The 22360-nt window shown below is 37.7% G+C and overlaps 1 protein-coding gene across 11 annotated transcripts in view; it reads left to right on the top strand.

The window, feature by feature from the left end:
* Window positions 1-22360, top strand: part of CNTLN (centlein) — a 478854-nt gene that overhangs the window by 243913 nt on the left and 212581 nt on the right. For all 11 annotated transcript variants that reach the window (XM_063787952.1, XM_063787956.1, XM_009456357.3 and 8 more), the window contains one exon: window positions 8507-8640. In XM_063787952.1, the coding sequence (XP_063644022.1) occupies window positions 8507-8640 (134 nt within the window). The remainder of the gene's footprint in view (window positions 1-8506; window positions 8641-22360) is intronic.

The raw sequence follows: 22360 nt of genomic DNA, 5'->3' as shown, positions 1-22360 counted from the left end.
ATGTCCCATCAATACCTAATTTATTGAGAGTTTTTAGCATGAAGGGTTGTTGAATTTTGTCAAAGGCCTTTTCTGCATCTATTGAGATAATCATGTGGTTTTTGTGTTTGGTTCTGTTTATATGCTGGATTACATTTATTGATTTGCATATATTGAACCAGCCTTGCATCCCAGGGATGAAGCCCACTTGATCATGGTGGGTAAGCTTTTTGATGTGCTGCTGGATTCGGTTTGCCAGTATTTTATTGAGGATTTTTGCATCAATATTCATCAAGGATATTGGTCTAAAATTCTCTTTTTCTGTTGTGTCTCTGTCCGGCTTTGGTATCAGGATGATGCTGGCCTCATAAAATGAGTTTGGGAGGATTCCCTCTTTTTCTATTGATTGGAATAGTTTCAGAAGGAATGGTACCAGTTCCTCCTTGTACCTCTGATAGAATTCGGCTGTGAATCCATCTGGTCCTGGACTCTTTTTGGTTGGTAAGCTGTTGATTATTGCCACAATTTCAGATCCTGTTATTGGTCTATTCAGAGACTCAACTTCTTCCTGGTTTAGTCTTGGGAGATTGTATGTGTCGAGGAATTTATCCATTTCTTCTAGATTTTCTAGTTTATTTGCGTAGAGGTGTTTGTAGTATTCTCTGATGGTAGTTTGTATTTCTGTGGGATCGGTGGTGATATCCCCTTTATCATTTTTTATTGCGTCTATTTGATTCTTCTCTCTTTTTTTCTTTATTAGTCTTGCTAGCGGTCTATCAATTTTGTTGATCCTTTCAAAAAACCAGCTCCTGGATTCATTGATTTTTTGAAGGGTTTTTTGTGTCTCTATTTCCTTCAGTTCTGCTCTGATTTTAGTTATTTCTTGCCTTCTGCTAGCTTTTGAATGTGTTTGGTCTTGCTTTTCTAGTTCTTTTAATTGTGATGTTAGGGTGTCAATTTTGGATCTTTCCTGCTTTCTCTTGTGGGCATTTAGTGCTATAAATTTCCCTCTACACACTGCTTTGAATGTGTCCCAGAGATTCTAGTATGTTGTGTCTTTGTTCTCGTTGGTTTCAAAGAACATCTTTATTTCTGCCTTCCTTTCGTTATGTACCCAGTAGTCACTCAGGAGCAGGTTGTTCACTTTCCGTGTAGTTGAGTGGCTTTGAGTGAGTTTCTTAATCCTGAGTTCTAGTTTGATTGCACTGGGGTCTGAGAGAAAGTTTGTTACAATTTCTGTTCTTTTACATTTGCTGAGGAGAGCTTTACTTCCAAATATGTGGTCAATTTTGGAATAGGTGTGGTTTGGTGCTGAAAAAAATGTATATTCTGTTGATTTGGGGTGGAGAGTTCTGTAGATGTCTATTAGGTCCACTTGGTGCAGAGCTGAGTTCAATTCCTGGATATCCTTGTTAACTTTCTGTCTCATTGATCTGTCTAATTTTGACGGTGGGGTGTTATAGTCTCCCATTATTATTGCGTGGGAGTCTAAGTCTGTTTGTAGGTCACTCAAGACTTGCTTTATGAATCTGGGTGCTCCTGTATTGGCTGCATATATATTTAGGATAGTTAGCTCTTCTTGCTGAATTGATCCCTTTACCATTATGTAATGGCCTTCTTTGTCTCTTTTGATCTTTGTTGGTTTAAAGTCTGTTTTATCAGAGACTAGGATTGCAACCCCTGCCTTTTTTTGTTTTCCATTTGCTTGGTAGATTTTCCTCCATCCCTTTATTTTGAGCCTATGTGTGTCTGTGCACGTGAGATGGGTTTCCTGAATACAGCACAATGATGGGTCTTGACTCTTTATCCAATTTGCCAGTCTGTGTCTTTTAATTGGAGCATTTTGCCCATTTACATTTAAAGTTAATATTGCTATGTGTGAATTTGGTCCTGTCGTTTTGATGTTAGCTGGTTATTTTGCTCGTTAGTTGATGCAGTTTCTTCCTAGCTTTGATCGTCTTTACATTTTGTGCAGTTTTTGCAGTGGCTGGTACTGGTTGTTCCTTTCCATGTTTAGTGCTTCCTTCAGGAGCTCTTGTAGGGCAGGCCTGGTGGTGACAAAATCTCTCAGCATTTACTTGTCTGTAAAGTATTTTATTTCTCCTTCACTTATGAAGGTTAGTTTGGCTGCATATGAAATTCTGGGTTGAAAATTATTTTCTTTAAGAATGTTGAATATAGGTCCCCACTCTCTTCTGGGTTGTAGAGTTTCTGCCGAGAGCTCCGCTGTTCGTCTGATGGGCTTCCCTTTGAGGGTAACCCGACCTTTCTCTCTGGCCGCCCTTAATATTTTTTCCTTCATTTCAACTTTGGTGAATCTGACAGTTATGTGTCTTGGAGTTGCTCTTCTCGAGGAGTATCTTTGTGGCATTCTCTGTGTTTCCTGAATCTGAATGTTGGCCTACCTTGCTAGATTGGGGAAGTTCTCCTGGATAATATCCTGCAGAGTGTTTTCCTACTTGGTTCCATTCTCCCCAACACTTTCAGGTACCCCAATCCGACGTAGATGTGGTCTTTTCACATAGTCCCATATTTCTTGGAGGCTTTGTTAGTTTCTTTTTATTCTTTTTTCTCTAAACTTCTCTTCTCACTTCATTTCATTCATTTCATCTTCCATCGCTGATACCCTTTCTTCCAGTTGATCGCATCGGCTACTGAGGCTTTTGCAGTCCATGTAGCTCTCGTGCCTTGGTTTTCAGCTCCATCAGGTCCTTTAAGGACTTCTCTGCATTAGTTATTCTAGTTATCCATTCGTCTAATTTTTTTTCAAACTTTTAACTTCTTTGCCGTTTGTTCGAATTTCCTCTTGTAGCTCGGAGTAGTTTGACTGTCTGAAGCCTTCTTCTCTCAACTTGTCAACGTCATTCTCCATCCAGCTTTGCTCCGTTGCTGGTGAGGATCTCTGCTCCTTTGGAGGAGGAGAGGTGCTCTGGTTTTTAGAATTTCCAGTTTTTCTGCTCTGTTTTTTCCCCATCTTTGTGGTTTTATCTACTTTTGGTCTTTGTTGGTGATGACGTACAGATGGGCTTTTAGTGTGGATGTGCTTTCTGTTTGTTAGTTTTCCTTCTAACAGACAGGACCCTCAGCTGCAGGTCTGTTGGAGTTTGCTAGAGGTCCACTCCAGACCCTGTTTGCCTGGGTATCAGCAGCGGTGGCTGTAGAACAGCGGATATTGGTGACCCGCAAATGCTGCTGCCTGATCGTTCCTCTGGAAGTTTTGTCTCAGGGGAGTACCTGGCCGTGTGAGGTGTCAGTCTGCCCGTACTGGGGGGTGCCTCCCAGTTAGGCTGCTTGGGGGTCAGGGACCCACTTGAGTAGGCAGTCTGCCCGTTCTCACATCTCTAGCTGCATGCTGCGAGAACCACTACTCTCTTCAAAGCTGTCAGACAGGGACATTTAAGTCTGCAGAGGTTACTGCTGTCTTTTTGTTTGTCTGTGCCCTGCCCCCAGAGCTGGAGCCTACAGAGGCAGGCAAGCCTCCTTGAGCTGTGGTTGGGCTCCACCCAGTTCCAGCTTCCGGGCTGCTTTGTTTACCTAATCAAGCCTGGGCAATGGCAGGCACTCCTCCCCCAGCCTCGCTGCCACCTTGCAGTTTTAACTCAGACGGCTGTGCTAGCAATCAGCGAGACTCTGTGGGCGTAGGAACCTCTGAGCCAGGTGCGGGTTATAATCTGGTGTGCCGTTTTTTAAGCCTGTCAGAAAAGCGCAGTATTAGGGTGGGAGTGACCCGATTTTCCAGGTGCCATCTGTCAGCCCTTTCTTTGACTAGGAAAGGGAACTCCCTGACCCCTTGTGCTTCCCGAGTGAGGCCATGCCTCGCCCTGCTTCGGCTAGCGCACGGTGCGCTGCACCCACTGTCCTGCACCCACCGTCTGGCACTTCCTAGTGATATGAACCCAGTACCTCAGATGGAAATGCAGAAATCACCCATCTTCTGCGTCGCTCACGCTGGGAACTGTAGACCAGAGCTGTTCCTATTCGGCCATCTTGGCTCCATCTTTATCAATTTTTAAAGATCTCTTCCAAATCCAACTCTTATTTAAAATTTTTTTTCTATTGTTTTGTTATTTAATTAATCACTGCTCTAATCTTTCTTATTTCCTTTCTTCTGCTAACTTTTGGTTCAATTTGTTCTTCTTCTAGTTGTTTCCAATGTGTAAATTTAGGTTGTTGAGATTTTTCTTCCTTTTTAATGTACTACACACTTCCAGCTATAAACTTGCCTCTTACCATTCCTTTTTCTGCATCCCATAAGTTTTGGTTTTGGTATGTTTTCTAATTTTTATTTGTCTCAAGGTATTTTCTAATTTCTTTCTTTCCTGATCTCTTGTTTGGTCAATTGGTTGTTTAAGAATGTTTTGCTTAATTTCCACGTGGATGAAAAATTTCCACTTTTCCTTCTGTAGTTGATTTCTGGTTTTATTACTTTGTGATCAGAAAAAATACTTTATATAATTTTAGTATTTTAAAATTTGTTGAGCCTTGTTTTATGGTCTGTCATGGAGAATGTTTCATGTGCCATTAAGATGAATGTATATTCTGTTGTTGTTGAGTGGAATATTCTGTATTATTCTTTTAGTTCCATTTGTTCTGTAGTGCTGTTCTACTCCTCTGTTTCATTATTTTGGTTCTAGACCACCACAATAAAGGGAATGTTGTAATAAAGTGAGTCACACAAGTGTTTTTGGTTTTTGACTTCATATAATTATATTTTACATTTGTTGTAAGATTTATTTCTGGTTATTTTATGTTTCTTGTTGGTATTGTAAATGTTTAGTTATATAGAAAATCATCTGAGTTTTGCACAGTCGTCTTTTATAATCTTGCTCAACTCTAGCTCTAAGTGCTTACACTTTGTTTTTGTTTTTTGGTGGAAGATCATATTGGCTGCTAATAGGAATGGTTTACTCTTTGTGTTAATATTTATATATTTAATGGCTTTTCTTTTTTCCCTTCTCTTATTATATTACCTAAAATCCCCAGGACAATTTTAGTATAAAACAAGTTTGTTCTTGATTTTTTAATGAACATTTCACCATTAATTATCATATTTGCTGATTTTTGGCATTCATATTACCAAAGTAAGAAAATTCTTCTGTATTCCTATTTTGTTGTTAGTTTTTGTTTTTAAATCGTAAGGTGTTGGATTGTTTTGGATGATTTTTCTGACTCTATTGGCATCTTCATATTTTTTTCCTTTAATCTCTTAATGTGGTAAATTATATTAATAGATTTTCTAATGTTAAGGCATCCTTATATTTCTGGAACCAAATAATCTCAATAAATTACCCAAATCTTTCTTTAATACTAGTATAGCTTATTTTGGATTTTTGCATCTATATGCCTAAGTGATATTTCCCTGAAATGTTCCTTTTTATGTCCTTCCCTTTCTAACGTGGATAACAGGTCATTTCATAAAATGAGTTGAGAACATCCTTTTTAAATTCTGTGTAATGTTTCTCACAAGATGGGGGTTATTCATTTATTGAAATGTTTATAGACCTTTCCTTTAAACCTTTAGGACCAGATTAGGTGTTTTTGTGAGTCAGCTTTATATAATTGATTAAATGTGTTGATATTTGTAACATTTTAAATTATCCTTTTGAAATTTTCTATTTTTTCTTTTTTTGAATTTTTAAATTTAGAATGTGTAATATAGTCGCATGGCTCAAAACTGAACAATATGTAGTGGGAAACAATGAAAAGTTTTACCTTAATTTTGTATTAATATCAAGGGCATTTCCTTCAGAGAGGAGTTCTATTTTTTTTTTTTTTTTTTTTTTTTTTTGAGACAGAGTCTTGCTCTGTTGCCGAGGCTGAAGTGCAGTGGCTCAATCTCGGTTCACTGCAAGCTCCGCCTTCCGGGTTCACACCATTCTCTTGCCTCAGCCTCCCGAGTAGCTGGGACTACAGGTACCCGCCACTACGCCCAGCTAATTTTTTGTGTTTTTAGTAGAGACGGGGTTTCACCGTGTTAGCCTCGATCTCCTGACCTCGTGATCCGCCCATCTCGGCCTCCCAAAGTGCTGGGATTACAGGCGTGAGCCACCGCGCCCAGCACTATTTTTGTTTTTTATCTTGGGAGCATGATTTGTGGGGGGACACCATAAATCATGCGCCAGATTTGTGGTTCACTGACCTTCCAAAAATGGAAACCCAGGCTGGAATTCTGTGTGAGGGCTAGCTTTAGGGGTGCATTTTCCTCCTCTGTTTTCTTTCTTTCTTTGCTTAGTATTACAAATGAAGTTCTGTTACTTATTCTTGATTCCATTCTAGTAATTTAGGTTTTTCATGAAAATTGTTGTAGATTTGTATACTTACTGGAAAACTTGTTCTAGTATTTTCTAATGATTAAAATACATATATTATATCCACCAGAAGCTGACATTTGGATTTCTGTTTTCAGCCTATCTTTCTTGTAGTCTGCTTTATCATGATGAATGGACCCACCATTCACCTCTTTGCTCCCAGGCCATATCCCTACGAGAGATCTTTAATTCCTGTTTTTGTCTTGCAACTCCACAGACACTTATCAACAGGTCCTGTCATTTTTACCTTCAGAATATATTTTAAATTTGACTCTTCACCACCTCTGTTATTACTTTTCAAGCCACCATCAGCTTTGGCTGGATTATTTTCAATAATTTTTGATTTGGTTCCTCTGTGTCTACTCTTCACGTAAAATAGTCGTTTTTTCATTTTAGCTGCCTGGTTGTTCCATTTTTGCTTCATAATATTTGTCTATTTTAGTATATTCTGTATATTTATAGTCCTTTTGAATTGGTTCCCATATTTGTATTTCGCTAGGATAGTGTCCCCTCCCTCCCTCCCTTCCTTTCTTCCTTCCTTCCTTCCTCTCTCTTTCCTTTCTGTCCTTTCTTTCCTTCCTTTCTTTCCCTCCCTCCCTCCCTTCCTTCCTTTCTTTCCTTTGATGCGATCTCAGCTCACTGCAACCTCCGCCTCCCGGGTTGAAGCGATTCTCCTGCCTCAGCCTCCTGAATGGCTGGGACTACAGGTGCGTGCCACCATGCCCGACTAATTTTTGCATTTTTGGTAGAGGCGGGGTTTCACCACTTTGGCTAGGATAGTCTCGATCTATTGACCTCGTGATCTGCCCTCCTCAGCCTCCTAAAGTGCTGGGATTACAGGCGTGAGTCACTGCGCCTGGCCAGATAATGTTTATTTCTGATTGTTCACTTCATTGAGTCTGTTTTTGAAGGTTAGATTTTGCAGGGTTTGTCTTGATGGGAATGTTTTACCGTCCTCTATTTCTACCCTGGTGTTCGTTTATCCCTTTTAAGCTATTTTGAGGTTCCTGGTACTTTTTTGGTACCTCAGTCTGGAGCTAGATCTTCTTTCCAGCCTGAGGCATCTTGTCCCTCCCTGATATTTGGCAGAAATCAGATTGAATCTTGAGATGAGCAGCTTTACCCAGATCCTATCTGTGGTGTGTTAAAAAATTTCTTCTGTGTCTCCAGACCATAGTCACAATCTGTTTTTGGCTTCTTTTTTAAGAGTATGAGAGCCCTTCTGTAGTCCCCAGTTTCATTTTCTGAGTTTGGATTCTTTCCCCTGCTAAGCATAACAATGCATTTAGTCCTAACTGTCAGTAGTTGAAGATCTGCCACCTCTGTATATGTTGGAAACAAAGATAGAGTAAGTTTTTAAAAAGGCTTGCTTTCCCTCCCTCCCTCCTTCTGCCCTTATTTTCTCCCCTCTGTCTTCCTCTCCTTCCTCCGTCTAGTTGTTTATAAACCTTTGTTATCTATCTATCATTGTCTTTTCTTTTTTTACAGATAATTAGGAATTTCTAGTGCTTTATCTAAAACTCGGTGTTTATGTTTGGAAATAATGAATGTATGGTGTTTCTGTTGGCATACTTTATTTAGATATATATTTAGTTCTTTGCAAAAGTAATTAAAATTAATTTTATATTATATTTAAAACATCTAATTTTAAAATCCTTTCGCAATGAAAAAAGATTTAGAGAATGATCAGGAGGAAAAGATCAGCTTTCAAGAACTTTAGGTAAATTTCACTACAGTCAAGAGAATTGAACACGATCTGAGTCTCAAACTCTGAAAAACTTTTTTGATGTCTTTGAAGCACTGTCCTTTCTTCTTGAAATGTATCTGTGTATTTGCACTTCAAACAGAGAAAACAGGGAAATAAGTAAATGTCTATAATTTGTTGTGATTAATGTTGAAGTAAATGAGTTCATTTTTGTTCAGCTAATGTATTACTTTATTGTACAATAATTTAATAACTACATTTTTTATACATATCTTCTAGTTTATTTGCTTCAGATTCTTAACTTTTACACCAAGAGGCCATGATGTTTTTAAGTTTTTGAAAGAAAAAATCTATGACTGGTATAAAAGTTATTGTTTGTGTTAAAATTATTTTAAGTAAGTGAAAAAATTAAAACAGTATTTTTCTCTGTCATTTTGTAGAATAATTAAATATAACAGATGTTACATGTAGTATTTATTATGTTTGATTATTGATATAAGCACTCTAATTTTAGGCCTTTGAAGACAATTTAATTGAAGCAAGGAAAGAAGTTGAAGTGTCACAGAGTAAATACAATGCTCTATCATTACAGTTGAGTAATAAACAGACTGAACTTATCCAGAAGGATATGGATATTACCCTGGTCAGGCAAGTATATTCAGTTTTTAATTTAACATCATAGAAATGTCATTAGTTATTCAGAATGATAGCATTTATACTTATTACTTACACCCTAAAATAATAACTATGTTTTCTGTGGTTATATATGTTTGTGCATTGAGAATCTGGAGTTATTTACACTAACTTGAAAAATTGCCTGGAAGAATGAGTGGGTCTACAGGATTGGACGAGCATGGTCAAGGGGTACCCTAGTTTCAGTTTTTAACAAGGACATTGCAATGCTTTTATTCATTGTTTTCTTCTAACATTTCTAGCCATGTGTTACATGATGCTCATATTGTTACAGTGAACAATAGTAACTGAGAAACAAATTTTGACTTTAATTTTATTATATTCTATATAGTTTGTTTTAAAGCAGTCTTTCTATATCAACATAATTGATTTTGTAATACTATTCATAAAGTTGGATTACTTGAAAAAGTAAGCACGATACACTTGTATTTCTGTTTTTTAAAGATGTTAAAACTATTAATTTACTTTGTAATTACCTCTTCCAGAAAATAGTATGAGAGAGAATAAATTAAGACAGAACTTTTCCTTGGTTCGTAGATCAATATCTATCTATCTATCTATCTATCTATCTATCTATCTGTCTATCTATCTATGTATTTATCTATCTATCTATCCCTCCATCCACATGCATGAATGGACATGCATGCATGTTTGTATTTATTTTGCATGCATGTGTTTATTTATTTTGGTAGCACCAGAGCATGGGATCGAAGATGTGGTTCTAGAGGTATATAATAGAGTTTGATTGTATAATTTATTTTAATTTAAAACTAAGTGATAAATAAATGATGGATACATCACTGCCATTCTGGTACACATTGGGTGGAGTTCTTTGGTACAACTTGTCTGGGAATTTTCCTTCATGTTAGTGGGCATTGGTAAGGGGGTCAAGTTAGTGCTGTTTATGAGGTAGTTTTTATAGTTCCATTAGGCAAAATACAATTTTGTAAATTTAAATATGCCATTGTGAATTTAGTTTGGATGAGAAACTGTTTACCATTACTGAAGCCAATAAAGTTAAAATGAATTAGGACATTAACAGATTCCTTGTATCACATTTTAAAAACTTTCTCATCATAAGGGTGAGGAAAAGTATAAACTTTATAGATGATAGACTGGTTAACATATCAACTCATGTTATAATTATTTTTAAAACAATAACGAAGTCAGAAAAGTAATTCTAAATAGGAATAGAATCTTAGATTTGGATGAAATTTAAAAATTATTATTTATTCTTATCCTCTTCCCAGTAAGATTGCATAGCGTTTAGTCTTTCCTTGAAAACTTAGTTTAAAAGTTTCTGATGCTTTTCAAGACTGCTATTTTCATTTTATATTGTTTAAATTTTTGAACATTGTTTTACATGTACTTAGTTGAAATTTGCCTTTTTATAATTCCCACCCATTTATTGTAGTTTTATTATCTGGAGAATCTCAGAAACCATCTAATTCCTATTCTATAACATAGCTCAGTGGTCTCAGACATTTATCAATGACAACATTTTTTCACTAATTGATCAACTACTCCTATTTCTTACGTAAACTCTCCATGTACATATTTCACAGATGTTATCATGTTTTGGGTTACCTTTCTGACTGTTTTCCATATTGTCAATCTTCTTAAAATATAATGTCTGGAACTGCATAAAATATTTCAACAAAGACCTTTACATTTTAGAGTATGATGGTGCTAGGCTATTAGAACAAACATGGTGTTCATTCTAGGATACAGTGCAGTGTTAAGGACATGGGATATAACAATTATGTTTTCTTCTACATTTTGCGTGAGTTTGTATATTTACATTTAGTGTATTGCAAGAGCTGTAAGTTATTATAAATAAAGCAAGAATATCCTCGCATGCACTTTTTCTTATTCAATAGTAAAAGAATAATAGCTAGTGGGCCATGTGTAATTCTAAGAGTTTGATTATAAGGACCCATAGAGGCATATGGCCTATGTGAATTAATGCAGGAACAAAAAACCAAATACTTCATGTTCTCACTTATAAGTGAGAGCTAAACATTGGGCACCCATCGACATAAACATAGGAGCAGTAGACACTGTGGACTACTAGACAGTGAAGGGAGTGAGGGTGCATGGGTGGAAAAATCTACCTGTTGGCTACTATATTTACCACCTGGGTATCAGGATCCATACCCCAAATGTCAGCATCAAGCAATATAGCCAGGTAATAGTACCACACATATACCCCCTGTATCTAACATAGAAGTTGAAATTTTGAAAAAAAGGACTCACAGAGGAGAAGAATAATAGCACAGAGTTGGTAGTCTGGAGGAGTGGACTTTGTCTTGAATCCTCATTATAGGGTAGTAGTTGAGATGTCTACAGTGTGTCTCCTAAGTTATCTTGTATGAGGATTACTGTTGGATATACTGTGTGTCTTGTTTCTTTCATCATTATTTCACTGGGAGAGGGTGGTTATGATATACCAGTCCCAGTTTATTGAATCTTTATGTTGTAATCAAGACATATGAAGCCATAATTGTGGAAAAAGTGGTCTAGGCACTTTCTTATTTGGATACACTTTTCCTCACTGATAAATGATGGAGCTACTGTTTCTGTATGGATTTCCTTCTTTGAAGTTCATAGTCATTTATATTTTATTGAATATTTGATCCATGTCACCCATTGTGCTAAAGGATATTTTTGTGAACTCTACCTCAAGTGATTTTTGCCTAGGTTACAGTGTAAATAAGTATATACAGTCATTCCTAGGTATCTGTGGGGGATTGGTTTCAGGCCTCAATATGGATACTAAAATCTACAGATGCTTAAGCCCTTTATATAAAATGGCAGTATTTGCACATAACTTATGTGCATCCTCCTGTTATACTTCAAATCTTTAGATTACTTATATTAATAGTATGAAATACAATGTAAATGCTATATAAATAGTTGTTATACTGTATTTTTTGTTTGTATTGTTTTGTTGTTATATTTTTAAAGTTACTGTTTTTCATCTATTGTTGGTTGAATTTGTGGAAGCAGAAACCACAGATATGGAAGTCCAACTCTATGCATATATAATGATGTACATGTCTGTAATCTGTATAGAGCATATGAATATATTTACCTAGCCATTGCATTAAAAAGGATAACCAATTAAATTGCCTAACCAAAACTTTTACCTGAATAGGTAATGGTTCTACAATTGCGGTGAGAATTTTTGTTAGAAATTGAGTCAAGACAGTGCAGTCATAATTTTGGTTCAGAAAATCTTCAGACAGAATCCTGAAATTGGATTAATACATCTGGATTGCTGGTTTTCTCAGATGCTTAGCAGAAGCAAGTGAGTTTTCTTTGGAAAATGATAAAATAATCTGGACTTAAATTATATCTAAAGTTTTACAAAATAGGGTCTAGCACATAGTCAGAAATAACAAATATGTAGTAAGGAAAGAAGAATAAAAAGATATAAGACCTAGAAATGAAAGCAGAAATCGTAGTTATTTGTTAAAACATGATTAATTCACGTAGAGAACCCAAAATAATTTATGTATAGTTTAAACTAATAAGTTTATCATGCTTGGTGGATACATGGTCAGTATATAAAACTTAATTGCATCTTTTATACCAGCGAAACACATTAGGAAATAAACTTAAGAATTTGCAATATTACTGGAGGTATGAAGAGCACATATAATGAAAAATGTGTATTACCTCTATTCAGAGAATTCTACAAATGTTGAGAAAAATAGAAGGTGTAATATATTCAGGGAAATATCAAAGTTCATGGTTTGGAAGACTCACTATCATAAAGATACCAGTTCTCTCTGAATAGATATTAGATTCAGAAAATACCGACCATCGATTATCAACAACAGGAAACCATTACCACCCTTAGCCAGAAGGGACAAGAATTAGTATCCTGTGACGGAAGCTGCCCAATAAGACCAATAACCTTAGACAGAGGAACACAGGCACTATCAAACTGTGGCTCAGCAGAGAGTGAGCTGGGTAAATAAATATCCGGACCACTTTCTCCTTTACCCTGGAATCACCAGCTAGTGCTTCCAACTGATGAAATTCAGTCACAGCCAGAGAACAAGGAGCAGTATAACTAGTCTGTAGAGAGGTTGGGCTCTTAGGCTAAGCAGAGTAGAGATGATGAAGACTGGCCCATTCTCAGTTACTACTCTTTTTCAGAACTTTTCTGGCCATTATTCCCTGTTAGTTTTTGCATATGAACTTTAGAGTAAACTTGCTTATTTTTTCTTTGGTATGTTAGTAGCCCATAAAATTTACAATAATCTAAGAAGAATTGACATCTTTATGATGTTCAGTCTTCTTGTCCCAGAGTGTGGTGTGTCATTCCATTTGTTTCAGTCTACCTCTGTGTCTTTCCTCAAACAGATTTTGAACATTTCTCATCAAATTTATTCCTAGCTCTTTCATGTTTCTTGTTACTATTTTAAATATAATTTTTCCTTCCCATATAGTTTTCAAATGATTTTTCTTTTATTGCATATAGTTTTACTGTACAGCTTTTTTGGTGGATAAAAATAAGTTGTTTTGTTTTTACTGTGAACTGTGCTATAGTTATTTTGGTATAAATGATAAACGTGAATTATGTAAAAATAAATACATGCAGTACAGAAAAGTAAAAAGAAGGTAAAAGAAAAAAAGTTAGACTAAAAATGCATCCCTAGAGAATTAACAGCCATAAAATTCTGTGAGCATTGTTCTAGATTTTTCTCAGTCCCGATTTATAAATTGAAGATTGGGTAGACAGACGTTTTTAAATAAAAGGGACTATATTGCACATGTTCTTTTGGTAACTAATAATTTTAGGGTTTTTTTTTCATATAATGAAACAATAAGGCTCTCTGATGTGAAATTGAGGAGATTATTACATCTTAATTATTTTTTCTCTATAAGGAACACTATCTTTCTAAAACTAAGAACAAACTGATATGAAAATCCTTGGCGATTCATGTTATTATTTTTTTAAACTACAGTTCATCTCTAGTTGATTTTGGCACTCTGCTCTGTATACTCTGGAAAGAAGCACATAAATTCAACCATTTTGACTCCCCCCAATTTGTATCTTAAGAATTACAGCATTTATCTTCTCTTGTATAACCACAGTGAACACAGATGTTTAGGCATAATTCTATATAGTACTTCAGTGTTCATCACTAAACTTTTTTACTCTTGATTTGTTCATTCCATTATGTTTGTTTTGATTCATCTCATGAGCCCATTTTTACCAGGGCCTTCCCTATTGCTACCATATGCTTTTCTGCCCCTGTTGGCATTCAATTTAGCCATGTGACTTATTTTGGCCAGTGAAATGAGAGGCTTTGCAAATGTTTTAAAGGAGCTATTGTTTGATTTGCCTTTGCTTTTCACCTTTTTCCAGGAGAACAGCCTATTTCCACTATAGTCTGATGCTCCAGTTTGGTTCTTAGAACAGAGAAAAGCAAATGTAATGTGAAGAAGCCATAGATCTTTGTTTTTGGAAGGTGTCAGGTTTTTTTTTTTTTTTTTTTTTTTTCTGCAGAATTATGTAGAGCAGCTGCTCGAAACCCTCTGTTAGTGTTTCCTGTCAAACCTGGTCTTTAAAGGGATAGTCCTAATTTAATCACATGGCCTACTCAACTCCTGAGACAGCATCACTGCTATGGTTTGAATATTTGTCCCATCCAAAGTTCATGTTGAAATTTAGTCCTCAGTGTGGCAGAATTGGGACATTGGGCCTTTAAGAGGCCGTTGGGTCATGAGGGCTCTGCCCTCATGAATGAATTAATCCAATTCTCATGAATGAATTAATCCACTCAGGTATTAATGGGTTATTATGGGAATGCGACTGTTGGCCTTATAAGAGGAAGAGAGACCTGAGCTAGTATGCTCAGCTTCTTCGCCATGTGATGTCTGGCACTGCCTCAGGACTCTGCATAGAGTCCCCACGAGGAAGAAGGTCCTCAGCAGATGGAACCCTTCAACCTTGGACTTCTGTAAGAATAACTGTAAGAAATAAATTCCTTTTTCTTTATAAATTACCCAGTTTTAGGGATTCTGTTATAAGTAACAAAAATGGACTAAAACAATCACTAGTAACTGAAAGATTATTAGATTTATATTTCAGCAGTAAAATATATTCTACAGAACTTAACATCCTTCATGAGGTGGGAAGAAGTATTGTTGGTTCTCAGTATCTTCTCTTTCAACTAACCTAGATTGTCCTTAATTCCCTTTGATCTGTATCTAGAGGAACTTCTCAAGTTTGAACCTAACAATTTTATGTTGCATAACTTTGATTTTGCTTATAACTACTCTCATTATGGATTTAAAGCTATGATGGCATTTTTTTTCTTTGTATCAATCCTTTTTTATTATCTTTTTCATTTCATTCATTCAACAACTGTTTTTACATAGCCTAGTAAACAGGGCCTGAGTCAGGGATTACATACTGATTACTTGGGAGATTCACTTCCAGTACAGAGTGGGCAAAAGTACAAGAATCTGAGGCAGGGAAGGATAAAAAGTAATTCGAGGTAATGCATTGTTGTTCTGGCCATTGCTTCATGATAAACCATGAAGACATCAGGTCACTGACTTAGCCACCCAAGAACTGAGAAACTGTGCCCTAGAGCAAGCCATCAGATGGAAGAAGATAATTTATCTCTCTGGTTTCCTTTTGTGTTTTGTCTTCCAGTTTGTTGTTCATACCATCCCCTGTATAGTAGCATTGTTTATACCAGTCTGGAAATGGTAAACGGAGAATAAGACTCTAGGCATGCAGCTGGTTATCCTCACGTGATGGAGTCATTTGAACTGTATATATTTGGTAGGCTGATGTAGCAATTAGTAGGCTGAGGCAGAGAGATGGACTCAAAATTCTAGTAGCTAGCTGAGGTTGAATCTCAAAAGATGCATAAGATGTGTCCCATACAACAACACATGTTTAATAAGAGACAGGAGCTGTCCTAGGTGCTCTGTTTATAGCAGTGAACAAAAAAAGTTCCTGCCCTCACAGAGATGTCCTTACATCTTGGCTTTCTATTGGTATTTCACAGCGGCATAATGGCTTATTTTTTCTACTTTTTCTTCACTTTTCTTCTAAGTTCTTATGTTACTCCTACTGAGAGGTATACTCTTCCTCTAAGTATTCACAATTGCATTTCGTTTTTCTTAATTTTATTACCCCCATTCCTTTTAGATGTCCTGTTATTTTATTTTATTTTTTTAAAATTAATTTTGTTTCAAGTTCCAGGATACACGTGCAGGATGTGCAGGTTTGTTACATAGGTAAATATGTGCCATGGTGGTTTGCAGCACCTATCAATCTATCACCTAGGTAGTAAGCCCCACATATATTAGCTATTTATCCTGATGTTCTCCCTCCCCCCGCACACCACCCTCCCCACTGACAGGCCCCAGTGTGTATTGTTCCCCTACCTGTATCCATGTGTTCTCATTGTTCAGCTCCCACTACGTGCAGTGTTTGGTTTTGTGTTCCTGCGTTAGTTTGCTGACGATAATGGCTTCCAGCTCCATCCATGTCCCTGCAAAGGACATGATCTCGTTCCTTTTTATGGCTGCATCATATTCCATGTTGTATATGTACCACATTTTCTTTATCCAGTCTATCTTTGATGGGCATTTGGGTTGATTCAATGTCTTTCCTATTGTGAATAGTGCTGCAATGAACATAACACGTGTATGTATCTTTATAATAGAATGATTTATGTTATATTGGGTATATATACCCAGTAATGGGATTGCTGGGTCAAATGGTGTTTCTGGTTCTAGGTCTTTGAGGAATCGCCACACTGTCTTCCACAATGGTTGCACTAATATACATTCCCACCAACAGTGTAAAAGCGTTCCTATTTCTCCACAGCCTCGCCAGAATCTGTTGTTCCTTGACTTTTTTTTTGTTTGTTTTGAGACCAAGTCTCGCTCTGTTGCCAGGCTGGAGTGGATCTCGGCTCACTGCAACTTATGCCTCCCCAGTTCAAGCAATTCTTCTGCCTCAGCCTCCTGAGTAGCTGGGACTACAGGTGTGTGCCACCATGCCCAGCTAGTTTTTGTACTTTTAGTAGAGATAGGGTTTCACCATGTTGGCCAGGATGGTCTTGATCTCTTGACCTTGTGATCTACCCACCTCAGCCTCCCAAAGTGCTGGGATTACAGGAGTGAGACACCGTGCCTGGCTGACTTCTTAATAATATCCATTCTGACTGGTGTGAGATGGTATCTTATTGTGGTTTTGATTTGCATTTCTCTAATGATCAGTGATGTTGAGCTTTTTTTGATATGTTTGTTGGCATCATAAATGTCTTCTTTTGAGAAGTGTCTGTTCGTGTCCTTTGCCCACTTTTTAAATGGGGCTGTTTGTTTTTTTCTTGTAAATTTAAGTTCCTTGTAGATTCTGGATATTAGGCCTTTGTCAGATGGATAGATTGCAAAAATTTTCTCCCATTCTGTAGGTTACCTGTTCACTTGATGATAGTTTCTTTTGTTGTGCAGAAGCTCTTTAGTTTAATTAGATAGCATTTGTCCATTTTTGCTTTTGTTGCAATTGCTTTTGATGTTTTTGTCATGAAATCTTTGCCTGGGCCTATATCCTGAATGGTTTGAGTAGATTTCCTTCTAGGATTTTTATACTTTTGGGTTTTACATTTAATGAGTCTTTAACCTATCTTGAATTAATTTTTGTATAAGGCATAAGGAAGGGGTCCAGTTTCAGTTTTCTGCTTATGGCTAGCCAGTTTTCCCAGCAGCATTTATTAAATAGAGAATCCTTTCCCCATTGCTTGGTTTTGTCAGGTTTGTCAAAGATCAGATGGTTGTAGATGTGCGGTCTTATTTCTGAGATCTCTGTTCTGTTCTATTGGTTCATGTGTCTGTTTTTGTACCAGTACCGTGTTGTTTTGGTTACTGTTGCCCTGTAGTATCGTTTGAAGTCCGGTAGTGTGATGCCACTGGCTTTGTTCTTTTTGCTTAGGATTGTCTTGGCTATACGGGCTCTTTTTTGGTTCCATATTAATTTTAACGTAGTTTTTTCTAAATCTGTGAAGAATGTTAATGGTAGTTTAATAGGAATAGCATTGAATCTATAAATTACTTTGGGCAGTATGGCCATTTTCACGATATTGATTCTTTCTATCCATGAGCATGGAATGTTTTTTCATTTGTTTTTGCCCTCTCTTATTTCTTTGAGCAGTGGTTTGTGGTTCGCCTTGAAGAGGTCCTTCACTCTTTCACTTCTCTTGTTAGCTGTATTCCTAGGCATTTTATTCTTTTCTTAGCATTTGTGAATGGGAGTTCATTCATGATTGGGCTCTCTGCTTGTCTATTGTTAGTGTATGGGAATGCTTGTGATTTTTGCAGTTGATTTTGTATACTGAGACTTTGCTGAAGTTGCATATCAGCTTGGAAAGCTTTTGGGCTGTGATGATGGGGTTTTCTAGATATAGAATCATGTCATCTGCAAACAGAGACAGTTTGACTTCCTCTCTTCCCATTTGAATACCCTTTGTTTCTTTGTCTTGCCTGACTGCCCTGGCCAGAACTTCCAATACTATGTTGAATAGAAGTGGTGAGAGACAGCATCCTTGTCTTGTGCCAGTTTTCAAGGGAAATGCTTCCAGCTTTTGCCCATTCAGTATGATATTGGCTGTGGGTTTGTCATAAATGGCTCATTATTTTGAGGTATGTTCCATCAATACCTAGTTTATTGAGCATTTTTAACATGAAGGGATGTTGAATTTTATCGAAGGTGTTTTCTGTGTCTATTGAGATGATCATGTGTTTTTTTGTCTTTAGTTCTGTTTATGTGATGAATTAGATTTATTGATTTGTGTATGTTGAACCAGCCTTGCATCTTGGGAATGAAGCTGACTTGATCGTGGTGGATAAGCTTTTTGAATGTGCTGCTGTATTCAGTTTGCCAGTATTTTATTGAGGATTTTGTTTGTTTGTTTTTTTGAGACAGAGTTTTGCTCATGTTTCCCAGGCTGGAGTGCAATGGCGTGACCTTGGGTCACTGCAATCTCCACCTCCCAGGTTCAAGCACTTCTCCTGCCTCAGCCTCCTGAGTAGCTGGGATTACAGGCGCTTCCAGTACGCCTTGCTAATTTTTGAGGATTTTGCATCGATGTTCAGGGATATTGGCCTGAAGTTTTTATTTTCTCAGGGTTTGGTATCAGGATGATACTGACCTCATAAAATGAATTAGGGAGCAGACCCTCCTTTTCAATTGTTTGGAATAGTTTCAGAAGGAATGGTACTAGCTCCTGTTTGCACCTGTGATAGAATTCAGCTGTAAATCCACTGGTCATGGGCTTTTTTGTGGCTGGTAGGGTATTTGTTACTGCCCCTTCAGAAGTTGTTATTGGTCTATTCAGGGATTCAGCTTCTCCCTGGTTCAGTTTTGGGAGGGTGTGTGTGTCTAGGAATTTATCTGTTTCTTCTAGATTTTCTAGTTTATTTGCATAGAGGTATTTATAGTATTATCTGAAGGTTGTTTGTATTTCTGTGGGGTCAGTGGTGATATCCCCTTTATCTTTTTTTGTTGTATCTATTTGATTCTTTTCTCTTTTCTTATTAGTCTAGCTTGCAGTCTATCCATTTTATTAATTTTTTCAACAAACGGCTTCTGGATTCATTGATTTTTTTGGAAGGGTTTTTCATGTCTGTATCTCCTTCAATTCTCCTCTGATCTTGGTTATTTCTTTTCTTCTGCTAGTGTTGTGGTTTATTTGCTCTTGGTTCTCTATTTCTTTTAGTTTCGATGTTAGGGTGTCAACTGGAGATTTTTCTAGCTTTTTGATGTGGGCAGTTAGTGCTATAAATTTCCCTCTTAACACTGCTTTAGCTGGATCCCAGAGACTCTGTGTGTTGTCTCTTTGTTATCATTGGTTTCAAAGAACTTCTTGATTTCTGCCTTAATTTCATTATGTACCCAGGAGTCATTCAGGAGCAGGTTGTTCAGTTTCCATGTAGTTTTGTGGTTTGAGTGGGTTTCTTTATCTTGAGTTATAATTTGATTGCGCTGTTTTCTGAGAGACTGTTATGATTTCAGTTCTTTTGTATTTGCTGAGGAGTGTTTTACTCCCAAGTACGTGACTGATTTTAGAGTAAGTGCTATGTGCTATGTGTCGCCAAGAAGAATATATATTCCGTTGTTTTTGGGTGGACAGTTCTGTAGATATTTATCAGGTCCACTTGATCCAGAGCTGAGTTCATGTCCTGAATATCCTTGTTAATTTTGTTTTGGTGATCTGTCTAATATTGTTAGTGGGATGTTAAAAGTCTCCCACTATTATTGTGTGGGAGTCTAAGTGTCTTTGTAGGTCTCTAAGAACTTGTTTTATGAATCTGGGTGCTCCTGTGTTAGATGCATATATATTTAGGATAGTTAGCAGTTCTCATTGAATTGAACCCTTTACCATTATGTAATGCCCCTCTTTGTCTCTTTTGATCCCTGTTGGTTTAAACTCTATTTTGTCAGAAACTAGGATTGCAGCCCCTGCTTTTTTCTGCTTTCCATTTGCTTGGTATATTTTCCTCCATTCCTTTATTTTGAGCCTATGTGTGTCTTTGCATGTGAGATGGGTCTCTTAAATCCAGCACATTGATGAGTCTTGACTCTTTATCCAGCTTGCCATTCTGTGTCTTTTAATCAGGGCATTTAGCCCATTTACATTTAACGTTAATATTGTTGTCTGTGAATTTGATCCTGTTATGATGGTAGCTGGTTATCAGACTTGGTGATGTAGTTGCTTTATAGTTTCATTGGTCTTTGTACTTCAGTGTGTTTTTGCAGTGGCTAGTGGTGGTTTTTCCTTTCTATATTTAGTGCTTCCTTCAGGAGCTCTTGCAAGGTAGGCCTGGTGGTGACTAATTACCTCAGCATTTGCTTCTCTGAAAAGGATTTTATTTTTCCTTAGCTTATGAAGCTTAGTTTGACTGGAAATGAAATTCTGGGTTGGAAATCCTTTTCTTTAAGAATATTGAATAATGGCCCCCAATCTCTTCTCGCTTGTAGGGTTTCTGCTGAGAAGTTTGCTGTTAGTCTAATGGGTTTCCCTTTGTAGGTGATCTCCCCTTTCTCTCTGGCTGCTGTTAACATTTTTTTTCCCTTCATTTTGACCTTGGTGAATTTGATGATTATGTGTGTTAGGGCTGATCATCTCATGGAGTATCTTACGAGGGTTCTTTGGATTTCATGAATTTGAATGTTGGCCTATCTTGTTAGGTTAGGGAAGTTTTCGTAGATGATATCCTGAGGTATGTTTTCCACCTTGGTTCTGTTCTCCCCATCTCTTTCAGGTATCCAAGTCAGTCATAGGTTTGGTCTTTTTACATAATCCCAAAGTTCATGGAGGTTTTGTTTCTTTTCATTCTTTTTTCTCTCGTCTTGTCCGCCTGTCTTATTTCAGCAAGATAGTCTTTAAGCTCTGAAATTCTTTCCTCTGCTTGGTCACTTTGGCTGTTGATACTTATGGTTGCATTGTGATGTTCTCAGGTTGTGTTTTTCAACTCCATTAGGTTATTTATGTTCCTTTCAAACTAATTATTTTGGTTAACAGCTCCTGTAATGTTTTATCATGGTTCTTAGCTTGTTTGTATTGGGTTAGGACATGTCCCTTTGGCTCAGCTAAGTTCGTTGTTCCCCACCTTCTGAGGCCTACTTGTGTCAGTTCATCCATCTCCACCTCCGCCCAGTTCTGTGCTCTTCCTAGAGAGGTATTATGATCATATGGAGAAGAGGCACTTTGGCTTTTCGAGTTTTCATTGATTCTTTCTCATCTTTGTGAGTTTACCTAGCTTTGATCTTTCAGTTTGCGAGGACCTTTTTGTTGTTGCTGTTATTGTTGTTGCTTTCTGTTTGTTTTTCTTTTAACATTCAGGCCCCTCTTCCGTAGGGCTGCTGTGGTTTGCTGGGGGTCACTCCAGACCCTATTCACTTGGGTCCCTTCTGCACCTGCAGGTATCAACAGTGGAAGATGCAGAATAGCAAAGATGGCTGCCTGCTACTTCCTCTGGCTGGGATCTTTGTCCCAGAGGGGCACCAACCTGATGCCAACAGGAATGCTCCTGTATAAGTTATCTGGCAACCCCTGTTGGGGTCTCACCCAGTCTGGAGGCAGGGGTTCTGGGACGTGCTTAATGAAGCATTCTGGCTGCCCCTTGGCGGAGCGGGTGCGCTGTGCTGTGGGGAATCTCAATCATCTGGACTGCCTGGATTCCTCAGAGCTGGCAGGGGGAAAGTCTAAGTCTGCTAATCTGTGAATACTGTGGCTGCCTCTCCCACTAGAGGCTCAGTCCCAGGGACATCAGAGTTCTGTCCCTAAACCCCTGGCTGCAGTTGCTGAAATTCCTGCAGGAAGGTCTCACCCAGTGAGGAGGGATGGGTTAGGGTTCCGCCTGAAGAGGCAGTCTGGCCATGATCTGCCATAGCCATAGCCACTGTGAGTGCTGTGGGGAATTCCATCTGGGTCCAAACCATCTAGTCTTCCTGGCACTGGCAGGGGAAAATTGGCAGACTGGAGCTGCAGTGATGGCTGCCACCCCTTGCCCCTACTCCCCGGGAACTCAGGCATCTTAGGCAAAAGGCAGGGTGGTGATGATGACCACCCCTTCCATTAGGAAGTTGGTAGTCGTAGGTAGTCACCAACCCATTGGCTGCTGAGAGGCCACC

Source organism: Pan troglodytes, chromosome 11 (assembly GCF_028858775.2).
Source record: "Pan troglodytes isolate AG18354 chromosome 11, NHGRI_mPanTro3-v2.0_pri, whole genome shotgun sequence".
Lineage (NCBI taxonomy): Eukaryota > Metazoa > Chordata > Mammalia > Primates > Hominidae > Pan > Pan troglodytes.
The sequence above is the reverse complement of the archived record's forward strand: the minus strand, read 5'-3'. Positions and strand labels throughout refer to the sequence as shown.